The sequence below is a fragment of the Cryptotermes secundus genome, unplaced genomic scaffold (genome assembly GCF_002891405.2).
Source record: "Cryptotermes secundus unplaced genomic scaffold, Csec_1.0 scaffold508, whole genome shotgun sequence".
In the NCBI taxonomy this organism is placed as follows: domain Eukaryota; kingdom Metazoa; phylum Arthropoda; class Insecta; order Blattodea; family Kalotermitidae; genus Cryptotermes; species Cryptotermes secundus.
The window spans coordinates 547,285-559,147 of NW_019733326.1; the positions used below are offsets into that span (position 1 = coordinate 547,285).

At 39.8% G+C, this 11,863-nt stretch overlaps 2 protein-coding genes across 7 annotated transcripts in view; one reads left to right on the top strand and one right to left on the bottom strand.

Moving 5' to 3' along the window:
- The window catches only part of LOC111867997 (apoptotic chromatin condensation inducer in the nucleus), a 56,918-nt gene extending 52,494 nt beyond the window's left edge, over nucleotides 1–4,424 (bottom strand). For both annotated transcript variants that reach the window (XR_002843437.2, XM_023858306.2), the window contains exon 1: nucleotides 4,264–4,424. The gene's annotated coding sequence lies outside the window, so the exon portion shown is untranslated. The remainder of the gene's footprint in view (nucleotides 1–4,263) is intronic.
- A 92-nt stretch (nucleotides 4,425–4,516) lies between these two features.
- Nucleotides 4,517–11,391, top strand: LOC111868011. Of its 5 annotated transcripts, none has more exons than XM_033752886.1 (5): nucleotides 4,517–4,564; nucleotides 4,945–5,196; nucleotides 5,322–5,383; nucleotides 7,500–7,667; nucleotides 9,330–10,835. In XM_033752886.1, exons 2-5 carry the CDS (start codon nucleotides 5,127–5,129, stop codon nucleotides 9,603–9,605), a joined length of 576 nt encoding a protein of 191 aa, XP_033608777.1. In that variant the 5' UTR covers nucleotides 4,517–4,564; nucleotides 4,945–5,126; the 3' UTR covers nucleotides 9,606–10,835. The 5 variants fall into 5 exon arrangements, with proteins under 5 accessions (XP_033608777.1, XP_033608776.1, XP_033608778.1 ...); XM_033752885.1 differs by having other exon boundaries at nucleotides 4,536–4,585; XM_033752887.1 differs by adding an exon at nucleotides 11,135–11,391 and having other exon boundaries at nucleotides 4,544–5,196; nucleotides 9,330–9,497.
- The last annotated feature ends 472 nt before the right edge of the window (nucleotides 11,392–11,863 follow it).

The following is an 11,863-nucleotide window of genomic DNA, read 5'->3' on the forward strand; positions in this document are numbered from 1 at the left end:
CTACAATAAATTGTTGCACTTAGGACGGAGTTTGTGTCACATATTGTGTAGAGTGTAACAGGATGCTTAAATATAATATTCTAAATTTTATTATTAATAAAGTATAGCTCAATTTTAGATGACCGACCAAATAATTATGTAATAATTAGTATGTGACTCGGAGAAGCAATATATTTATGATATACCAGTATACCCTTCCAGAAAAATCTGTACTCTAGTTTGAGGCAGAATTCTTGTTGTTCGTGGTGGTTACATAATGAGGGGTACAGACCTGATGCTAAGCAGTAACTCTGTAAAAAGTAACCGTTTCTGGGCAATGGCTGAGTAAATACATTCTCATTGCTAGCAGATTCTTAATACTGCAACAGCTGGACTACAACACTAGAAACATGGTGTTTTATATGTGGTCCAAGCCAAGATATTATAAGCAAGGGACAAAGTTAGCTGAGAGAAAGTTTTGTACAGGAGGCTGTGAAGAAAGGACTTCAGCACATGAAGCTGAAGAATCTCCACTGTTAGAAGCCGTTGCTGGGGAATGGCTGGTTACGACACAGTAGGCTAAAAAAGGCTTAGTGTGTGAGGTGGTGTTTTGTGAACTGTGGAGATTAGCGGTGGTGCTGTAATTGTTTATAGTTAAGAGTCGTGTGTATAAGTGGTCAATAAATCCATTCACTAATCCAAACTCATCTACAGTCACATTCTAGAGTGTGACAATATATATAATATAGCTCGGTTCCTGCACTCACACAGAATATTTCTTTACCATGGTTACTATGAAAATGTATGTAAGTTAAACACATAAACATTACATACTCATTAGTGCCATGACCACAATCCTTTTCTTAAGGAAGTCAGAAATTGGCATGGACTCCAACCTATGAATGAAACAGCAACATTAAAAAGCGGGTGTATATAGAATCCCTGTGAGTGCAGCAAGGGCTACACTGGGCAGAGAGGTTGTTCCATGGACACGAGGTTGGAGCATCAGCGGTACATCCATCTTGAATATCCGGATAAGTCAGCTGTGGCTGAACACAGTGACTTGGGACATCACATTCAATTTCACAATACCTCCATCCTTGCCACTATGATCCAATACATGGATAACATCGTTAGGAAGGCCATTGAAACTGAGCTCCATCCCAACAATATGAACAGAGAGATGGGTTTCTGCCTCAGCAAGTCATGGAAGCCTCTTTTTTGCTCCCTAAAGAAACATCCGGAACATGACACCATATCTACAAGGCTACACAGGTCAATGCATGCTCGGTGGCATAACACTGGGGGTATTGGGTCAATGCTTTCTTGGTAGACCTGCCCCCCACTCCCCCCAACACGATCCTATACCGGCTCTGGGCTGCTACCTGCTGGCCCAACTCCACAGACCCTTACCCTCTCCTCTATTGATTTCCCATGTGGCCCACTCTCCCTCCCTTCCTGTTCTTACATAGCTGTGTGTTTTCAACTGGTGACTCAGTCTTCAGCCACCTACTCATGCTGGTTCCTCGCTCACGGATTTTTCTACCCTTAAGATGGAGGCGATACACTCCTCCGAAACATAGGTTCAAACAAGATCTACACAGTGCCATATCCCAGAAGATGGCATTCTTGATAATAATAACCAACTGTTAGCAATACTGATGAAAAAAAATGCATCTGTTTAGCATTGCTTATTGATGCTGAGCAGAAATGTGTACCTAAAATGTTGGAAGTGGACAGAAAGCTTTACAATTATGCACTTAAAATTAAGTTGTCAATCCAGTCTCTCACTGAGAAAGTAATGAAAAATCATCATTTCAGCAAGTTTTTCTGATTCCTGCTGCACCAGGGGAATACTAATATGGCCATCTTATTTGCGAACATTAGTAAACCAAACTTTTAATGCTGATCATCTTTACCATTATGATTTCCCTTACAGGTCCAAGTTTCCATCTTGTTTTACTGCCCTCTCAATAATGTCTCAGTATTTTTGGTAACCTATTACAGCATTCTAAAATGGCAAGTTTTTCTTTAAGGATTGGATGATTACTTTTCTTTTGCACTTCCACCATTACAGTATGTAATAAGATGGGAGTTAAGGTTCTGCTACAAAACACTCAAACTGGTGGGAGAACAGGTACTCTCTAGCAAGGGAACAACCCCAACAATCGTACAGTGTACGAAGCAACAGGAGTGAATAGACATACGTTCAAGAACAAACCAGGATGTTATGTGATCACTTCCACTGCATGTGTCATGGCCGCAGTATGGCAAAAAAGTGATAACAAAAACTGAAGCATTGATTACAATACTGTCATATTTTCTGTGTGTCAGTATATGTCTGATTGGAACTTCAGAGAAGTGACAATATTATACAACTGGCAAATTTATCTGTGATTACAACAGGTAGCATCCACTCTCCATACTTATTATCCCATGTGTTAGTGCCTACAGACAGGGTTCAGACTGGTAATTGGATTTATTGATCACTCACAAGTTGTAACTACAACTAAGTATAACACTCCTGCTGATTTTCAAACTACAAATTACTCCATACTAAATCTTCTCGGTGTGCTTTCACTAGCCTTCACTATCATTTCCTGGCAACGGATTTATCAGTCTTGTCATAACTTCAAATATCACTGTAACTACAGCACATGTACAGCCTTCAACTCACACTACAGTCTTCTTGGCACAGTTTAATTCCCTTCTTTATCACCTTCGACTGCCAACTCCCTGATTTCCAATCTACATCTCTCAATTCTAACACAATTCCTCACAACTCACTATTTAATACATTTCGTCTTTTTCTGACTAGACACTCCAGTGGAACTAATCTGACTTAAAATGAACTGTAAGTTATCGTTGACCTCTGGTCTGACCTCACAGAAAGCACAGCCACTGACTAGCAATGGACGTCCTCCAATTTTTTTGTGTAATTGTTGGAACATGTTTACCTAGCAATGGGCTGTTTACCAAAAATCTGTCTCCACTGGAAGGTGTTTAATGGAGCCGCTGCCTAGCAATGGGTCTATACATCACAATACACATCAGAAGAGACTAGTCTTAAAATGTCAACAACATGACAACCTTCAGAGATAAAGCCTGTATGAATTAAAAGTGGCAGTGCCTCAAATGATAAACCAAGTTAATGAATTTAATAAACAAACAAGTAAAAATAAAAAACTTACTGTCTCAGATACCATATTCAGTACATTAGGATGTTAAATTAATAAAATTCTAGAGAACAAATAACATTATAGCAAAAGCTGGAATGCATAACTCTTAATACTCAGGACTGTAAGAGATAACGCCAAGACTTGGACAATACAAAAATAAAAATATTTAAGCTGCTGAAATATGATTTTTAAGATCAGGAGCATTCTAAAATTTGAGGTAGTAAAGTTACAAGAAACTGGTACAACTAAGAAAGGTAGAGTCTTGTGTGTTGTGATCATGTAATTCATAGACAGCCCAACGTTTTGGAGAACCATCACTTCCATCTTCAGGGTCAAAGAGTATATCAAGCACAAAACTGGCTGAAGGAGGTGGCAAATTGAGCAGTGAGCAGTGTCATGGAACTGAGTTGCATACCTGTATGGTGGTAATCTGTGCTTGGTAGTAAGTCACAAGTCATCACAATAACATTAGAACTGAAAGCTATAATTAATTCGACAATATTCTAGTTGGCAGAGGCAATAGTGGGGCACATTTCACCCAACATCATAGACTTATTTTTAAAAATGTTAATAAAACCTAACCTTAGATTTGCATTATTTCAGAAAAAAAAACAAACCCTAATATTAAAGGGAGGGAAGGCAAAAATTTGATCCTTACTTCCCTCACAGTAATTATAATCTGACCCCTGATATACAATTACCACTTCCATCTACTGTGTACCTTTCATAACTCAACAATCAATTACTGCAACATTTTATCACATTTCTTAAACTCACAGGATGGCTCTTCTTGCCAAACCTGGATACCAGTTTGGTGTATATCACATTAACGCACCCTCATTATTAAAATCTGGTTAGGCTATTTACTATGTACAACATTTCATGCCCAGAAAACAGAGCATGACAAACTAACGGCAAGCCTCCTGACATCCTTTGAACCAATACCAAAATCTGAGCACCATACAACTCTCTACACAGCATATAGTAAAAGCTACAAAGCTCCAATTTCTGATTATTTCCACCAGAGCTAATTAATGCTGAATTAAACATTTTGACTTTCGCGTTGTTCAGCACATCACTTAATAAATAGCAGCATTGCCCTTACATTCAGCTGAATTTAAAGAAATTAAATATGGCCGTAATAAAATAAAGTCAGCTTCAGGATTTCTCCGTCGTCTAATATATCAAACTGCAAGAAGAAACTTATTAAGACAACACTTGAAACACATTTCCAACCTTCCCTACGCGTGCACAATGATTTGAGAGAAAATAGATTATCCACTACACATAACAGTCTAGCACGGATTAATGAAGTTCATGTACACCAGTGCTTTCTTGCCTTTTGTGTCGGCTGACCACGAGTGACCACCATCCCAGTAGCGGTCGGTAGTGGTCGGTAGCGAGCAGTAAGTTATTAGTGGAAGTGTGTAAGTTGTGTGTATTCTTTAAGTTCTTTAAGGAATCATTAGGATCATTCGAGAGAAATTCAGTTTCCTCATATTTTGACAAATTATGGTGTTCGTGATATTATTCCGCTGTTGCAAGTTCTAGTTGGGATTCTGATAAACTTCGCAACGCCCGCTCTGAGGGTGATGTTTCTAGTAGAATGCACATTTTTACTGTTTTATGCCCTTTCTCGCCTGTTACACATACCAATCCGACATAAGGAAGTAGTGAGGGTCGTGAGAGCTGATGGTATATATTGAAATGGTTGAAGTTGCAGGGTACACAAATGCATTTTTGCAGCTCTGCAATGTAAATTTGTAGAGTAGGTTGCTGTTTCTAGGACGTAACTCCGCGCAGTCTGGTAGCCAGTTACCGACGTTATGGAAGCAAGAGGTTCAGTCAAAATGGGTGAACTAGGTGCCTTCAAAACTGAGCAACAATCTGTTAGACTACACAACTTGTAATAAAAGACACCAAGCTTCGTAATCTCTGCCGGCCTCTACTGTGGGAAGGAAGAAGTCCATGTCAGTGTGTGTGTGTTCACAATTATTAGTATCTTTCCTTACAGACATGGGCGAATATTCAGAGCAAGGTACAGCTACACTTGTTGGAAATATGATGCCATATCACTAGGATTCTTGTAAATCAATTCATTTCCCACCCACACATAAAATAAAGTTTCAAGGTTATGAAAGATTCTGCATTCTCTTGCAACAGGAATGCCGAGAATCCTGCTACAGAGAGCTGAAGAAACATTTCCTACTGTGACAGAAAGGATGGTGAGTGTTTTGTGCTCATGTGCACAGACAAGAATTTTATCATCATCAGTCAATTTTCATATCTTACGAAACTAAACTTTTTATGCCAAGCTTCATAATCCATCTGAGGAGTTTACATGGTTCTTTATATTGTAACACTTTGCATTATTATGTGGGAGAGGGACCAATTAAAGGAGAGTGATATGGGTATGTATGTAAGTAACTAAGTAAGGGGTGGACCATAAAAACCAGCCCCTGCACTGTGACATTCAATGATCTATTGTGCTTCCCCTTGGATTAGCCCTTTATTAATCCTACGCTTTTAATAAAGTGTAGGACCCTGGTTATGGGGGTGTTATAAAAGTCACTTGGTTCCATAAAAAACTGACCCAAGTGATGAAATCTTAAATAAGCTATGGCCCCACAATCATAGGTGGCAGTGTCTGGTAAGTAATCCTACCACCCATTTTAGTTGATCTCTGTTTAATCTCAACAGATCCTTTGTTCTTCTGGCAGAGAGTCCTGCTATAAAACCCGTTGCCTGTCAGAATCAAATTATGGATTCCCAGTATTTTTTATGATTTCTATCAGTCCAGTCCATGACCGCTTTTTTTTTTGGCAACTCCAATTGAGCTGCTGCAAGCTGGTTCAGGTCCTATGAACGGCTGTTCATATCGTGATATGGGTAGGTCATATAGCATGCATGTGAGAATGAGAAATGACAGAAGACCTGAAAGAATGAGACCACTTGGGAGACAATTGTGAAGATGGAGTTTGTTAAAGACACAGTTATGCGGGTTTTGGACTGGGTTTGTTTGTGTCAGGATGCAAAGTTATGATGGGCATGTGTGAACACAGTAATGAGTGCTTAGATTCCATAAAGAGCAGATGCGTATTGTCTGTACTTCCACAGGGACCATAGGTTTCTCAGGAAGGTCCCTGCATTATGAATTTAACACGTCCTAATATTATGAAGTCTGTAGAGAAGAAATCTGTACAGAGCAGCTGTTATGGGTTAGATGTAATGAGAAACAGCTACAGCAAGGAGAGCATATATTGTTTCATGTACGATGGGGTACCCAAAAGAAACCAAACTAATTTTTTTGTGGGCAGAGCTTTTGTAGTACCGCGTTTTGCCGCTATGAGCGCATAGAGCTAACATTCCTGAGTCGATAAGCCGACTACCGTTGCTTCAGATGGTAAGGACTAGTTTCTGCAGAGTTTATAGTGACAACTGTTTTGTGTGATCGTCGTTTTTGCAATGGCTGATTTTCGTGAACAGGGTGTGGCGGTGCAATTCTGATTTTTGCTCGGGAAAAGTGGAACAGAACTACTGCTGACTGCTGAACAAAAACAAGGTCGCATGGAAGCATGCTGTGCTTTGAAAGAAGAGTCCCGAAATGATCAAAATTTTTTTAAAAAATTATCACCGGTGACGAAACCTGGTGCTATGCTTACGATCCTGAATCAAAGCAAAAATCAAGCCAGTGGAAGACTTCAAGTTTGCCTCGCCCCAAGAAAGCTCGTCAGGTGAAATCAAACATGAAAACAATGCTGATTTGTTTTTTCGATGTGAGAGGAGTCGTCCATTCAGAGTTTGTTCCATAGGGTCAGACAGTTAACCAGGCTTTCTACTTGGAAGTTTTGAAAAGATTGCGCAACAGTTTGCGGCAGAAGTGGCCATATTTGTGGCAGTCGGGTGACTGGTTTTTCCATCATGACAATGCCCCTGCTCACACAGCCCTGTCTGTACCACAATTCTTGACCAAAAATGGTATGACCCCTGTTCCTCACCCTCCATACTCACCCGACCTGGCCCCGTGCGACTTTTTTTTGTTTCCTCGAATGAAAAGAGACATGAAAGGAAAGCGTTTTGCTGATGTTGCTGAGGTGAAGGAAAAAACGACGGAGGCGCTGTCAAGCATCTCAAAAGATGAATTTAGACAATGTTTTGAAAAATGGAATAAAAGTCTAGACAAGTGTATTAGTGTAAGTGGAGAGTACTTTGAAGGGGATTGAAGGTTTGTGCTTAAAATTTGAATAAATAAGTTTAAAAAAATAAGTTTGGTTTCTTTTGGGTACACCCTAGTATGATATTGTACAGCCATGACTGATAGAAGATGTGATGCCTTTACAGAACTGTACAAATTCAGAGAAGGTTTTAATTGGTCATTATGGTGAGATATACCCAGCAAGTTATGATGCAAACCAGGTCATAAATGTAAAAGCTGAGGAAGTCTCAGACTCACAAGAGGAAGCAGATCCTGTGCAAATAACAGTTCAGGAAGTAAAGGCTGAACCTGAGGTGAGCTGTATGCTTGTGTATGTCCACTGTTATGCAGATATCACAGATAGGCAGGAATTCCAGTTGTCTATCTCATCTCCATCTGTCTGTCTGTGCACATAGAACAACTCCACTGTGCTGCTCGCCTTTGAAGGCCTTTTTCTGAAGTGTCTCCAGACAGTTATAGTTTGTTGAATGTATGCTGCTTGTGATTTACCACTTCCATTTCCTTTGAAGCAGTTCTGATGTAGATGAAGTTAAATTTTGTGTAAACTGAACCGTATTTGAGAGAAATTCTATAGCAGCAAAAATCCATAGGGAGTCACAGAACTGTTCAGAATTAGTTAACACATGTTAGAACCAAGAATTCAGATTACTAGAACTCTTGTGAGCTAATTCCAATGAATCCCACAAGATATTTTTCATGTGATGAAAATTCTGCATTCTCTTGCAGCAGGAGTGGCAAGAATTGTACTGTATGGAGCTGAAGAAACATTTCTTGCTGTGAGAGAAAGTATTTTGTTTCATGCTTGTGTGCACAGACAAGAGTTTTATTTTCATATGTCAGTTCTCTTCATCAAAGAAACTAAATATATTGTGACCCGCTTCTGTTTATTTGCATAATCCATGTGGGGCATTCCTTACACTTGGGTGATGATGGTTTGGGATATTATATAGGAGAATCCATGTGGGGAGTTCCTTACACTTGGGTGATAACGGTTTGGGATATTATGTAGGAGAGCAATGAGTTCAAGGAGAGAGATGTGGGTAAGTCATGTAGTGCACATGCATCAGTGAGAAATGCATACAGAGAGAGGAAAACCACTTGGGAGAGCTGAGTGCAAATGGGAAGTTGCTATTAAGATAGATTTTAAAGAAATAATTTGAAAGGGTTTGTACTGAGTCTGTTTGTCACAGAATATGGAGCCATGATGAGCACAGCAGTGAGCCCTTTCTGGCTTTCTCAGCAATTCTATATGCATTCCTCTTCTCCCCTATGCCTGCTATAGCAGCTGCCCATCTCATCCTCCTTGACTTTAGCTTTTAGGTACAATAAATAACTTCATGTAGCTGAGTGAGTCCTTGAGAAGCCACCAGTTGCTTGACCACTGAAGAATTTCCCAACATTGTATAGAACCTGGAAGTTTATTGATGTTCCCAAAAACCTGTCACAAGTCCCTATCCTGAGCCATATGGATCCAGTCCACAACACCCCATCCTATGTCTCTTAAAGATCCACTTAAATATTATCTTCTCACCTATGCCTAGGCCTTCCTAGTGGTCTCTTTCCTTCTGGCTTTCTCAACAAATTGTATATGCATTCCACTTGTCCCCCATGCCTGCTATATGAGCTGCCCATCTCATCCTCCTTGACTTGATCATATAATTATGCTTGGTGAACGAAGGTTACAAGTTGTGGAGCTCTTCATTATGAAGTTTTTAGGCACCAAAAAAGGAGATATTTTCTGTACTGCTGCACTGACTGATAGTTTCTTGGGAAGGTCACTGAGCTATGAACCGAGCACTTTCTAGTGATCATGATAGCTGTACAGAAGAGCATCTGTACAAAACAGCTCATATGAGTTAGATGTGATGAGAAACAGCCATAACAGGGAAAGCATACGCTGTTTAATGTGTGGTGTTGTACATCCATTTCTGAGAAGGATATGATGGTTTTTACAGAACTGTACAAATTCGGAGAATGTTTTAGTGGGTCCGTATGGTGAGACATACCCAACGCCTCATGATGCACATCACGTCATGAATATAAAAGCTGAGGCAGTCTCAGATGCAGAAGAGGAAGAGGATCCTGTCCCAATAACATTTATAGAAATAAAGGCTGAACCTGAGGTGAGCTGTATGTGCACTGTTAGGCAGATGACACAAATATGCAGAAATTCTGCTTGTCTGTCTGATATCTATCTCTGTGAACATGAAACAACTCTACTGCGCTGTTGACTAGATTCTGAAAGATTCTCTTTCCTGAAATGTCTAGGCAACTGTAGTTTGTAGAATGTTGCTTGTGATGTACCAGTTCCGTTTTCTTTTGAGCAGATCTAGTATAGATGAAATGAAATTCTGTATAAACTGAATGTTTGCGGTAACTTCTATATAGCTAAAATCCTTCACATTTTCTTTGTCTGTCCAGTCCACTAAGCAGTGCTTTGGTACTACATCACAGAGTTCCCAGGATCTATAAATGCTAAAGGTTATCATTTGTTTGTCTCCCATGCAGTCTGTATCCATGTAATAACATAGAGGTGTCACTAGGTTGAAGATTTGTTATAGGATAACTAATGATTCTCTATAGCTCTGTGATAATGTTTGACAGATTATAGACACATGTTGCCTGTTGCCCTTTGTTTGAAGTAAATTTAATTTACATAACACTGTTGGAGTTGCCTCTGTCCCTGCTGTCAGGTGATTGGTTCTCATAAGAAATTTTTTTTGTTCTTTTTCGGTTAGACAGAAAGGTGACTAAACATTAGATACAGAGAATGTATAAGAGGTATAAAAAGCAATAGTGAAGAACTGGCATTGGCAGCACATCCTAAAATATAGATGCAGTTTTGGTTAAGTGGAATCTACAGTGGATGTAATTAAACACACAAAGAAAGCTAGTAATGAACATCAAAGAAAATTTCTACGTCTACATATAGACGGAGGTTCTTACTTTTCTCGGCCAGTTCATAGCAACTGATGCACCACTGGCTGCAAGATGCATACAAATTTTTCCAGTGTATCAGTATGCCTGTGGCCAGTAACGTTTGGAATGAAGTATATAAGTATATACACGTAGACATTCCTTGCACCAGCAGAAGGGGTTCTGATTAACCCTTAAAGCTGTTGTGCCGGAATTGTTGCAATTTCCCTATGAATAGTCTTTTTAGTTCTTCCAGGTGGTGTTTACTGTTTTAAACTTTGCCCTGCAAAGAACCACAGAAGAAAATATCTAAGTATTAAGGTCGGGTGAATGTGCCTGCCAAATACCAGTGCTGATATTTCTGTCCCCAAAAGTACCAGGCAAAGCTTGTGTAGACGTACGTGAAATGTGGGCAGTAGCTTAGTCTTGCTGAAACCAGCTGTAGAGTCTTTTTTCTTTTGTAACTCTCAAAAGAATTGTCCAAGAATGACCTATACATCATTTTTTTTTAATTTGTGGGGGTGGGACTGAGTCCACGTGGTACAGTGGCCGCTTCTGGCCTACTGTACCAGCCTCAGATGATAGTTGAGGGTGATTATGGAGCAATTGGTGGAATGAAGATGGGCAGGGGAAACTGAAGTACTCGGAGAAAACCTGCCCCAGCGCCACTTTGTCCACCACAAATCCCACTTGACCAGACCCGGGATCAAACCCGGACCGCCACTGTGAGAAGCCACAACATGTTCATGGAGTTATCAAATAGGACAGCTATAGTCGAATGCTTTGTACTTTCAAGAACTTCACAATCAAGAAGAAATATCTCTCCTGGTTGATCTTGTTTCAGGGTTCCAACTGTAATTCGTGATATACCGCCCATTTATGTCAGAAGTCTCATCCAAGGAAACCCATATCTTGTTGTCAGCAACAGATGTTCGAATCTTATTTAACATATCTTCATAACATTTAGAGAGATAATTTTTCTTAACGTCGATCACTTGGGGTAGGATGACAAGTGTATGTCTCCAGAAATGTTCTGAAGTGCTGATTATGTAATTTCTCTATTGAAATATTTGAAGAAACCATCCATTGACACAAATCTTTTGAAAATTCTGACCCATTGTTCGTTGAAGAAGAAGAAGAAGAAGAAGAAGAAGTAGCAGAATTGTTTTTAAACAACAAACTTTGTCTGTTGTCCTTTGTAGATAAGCTGCTTAAACATTTAACATGTTTAGAAGTTTTACAGTGCTGCTGCACAGTAAATTGCTTTTCTGCCATAACTTTCACGTCACACAGCTTGTAATGAAATATCTCTTCATCGGTACTGAACACTTTTTCACCAAACTGAACATGAACTACATGTGCTTAATCTAGGCATTGTAAAGTCAAGCTGAAGTGTTTGAAGGCCCTCAACATATATAGAATACTTTCAAGACTGGAATAGGCCATGCCATAGCTCAAGCGGTTAGTTGCTGGCTTCCCATCGCGGCGGCCCGTGTTCGATCCTGGGTCTGGTCAAGTGGGATTTGTTTTTGACAAAGTGGTGCTGTGGTGGGATTTCTCCGAGTAGTTCGGT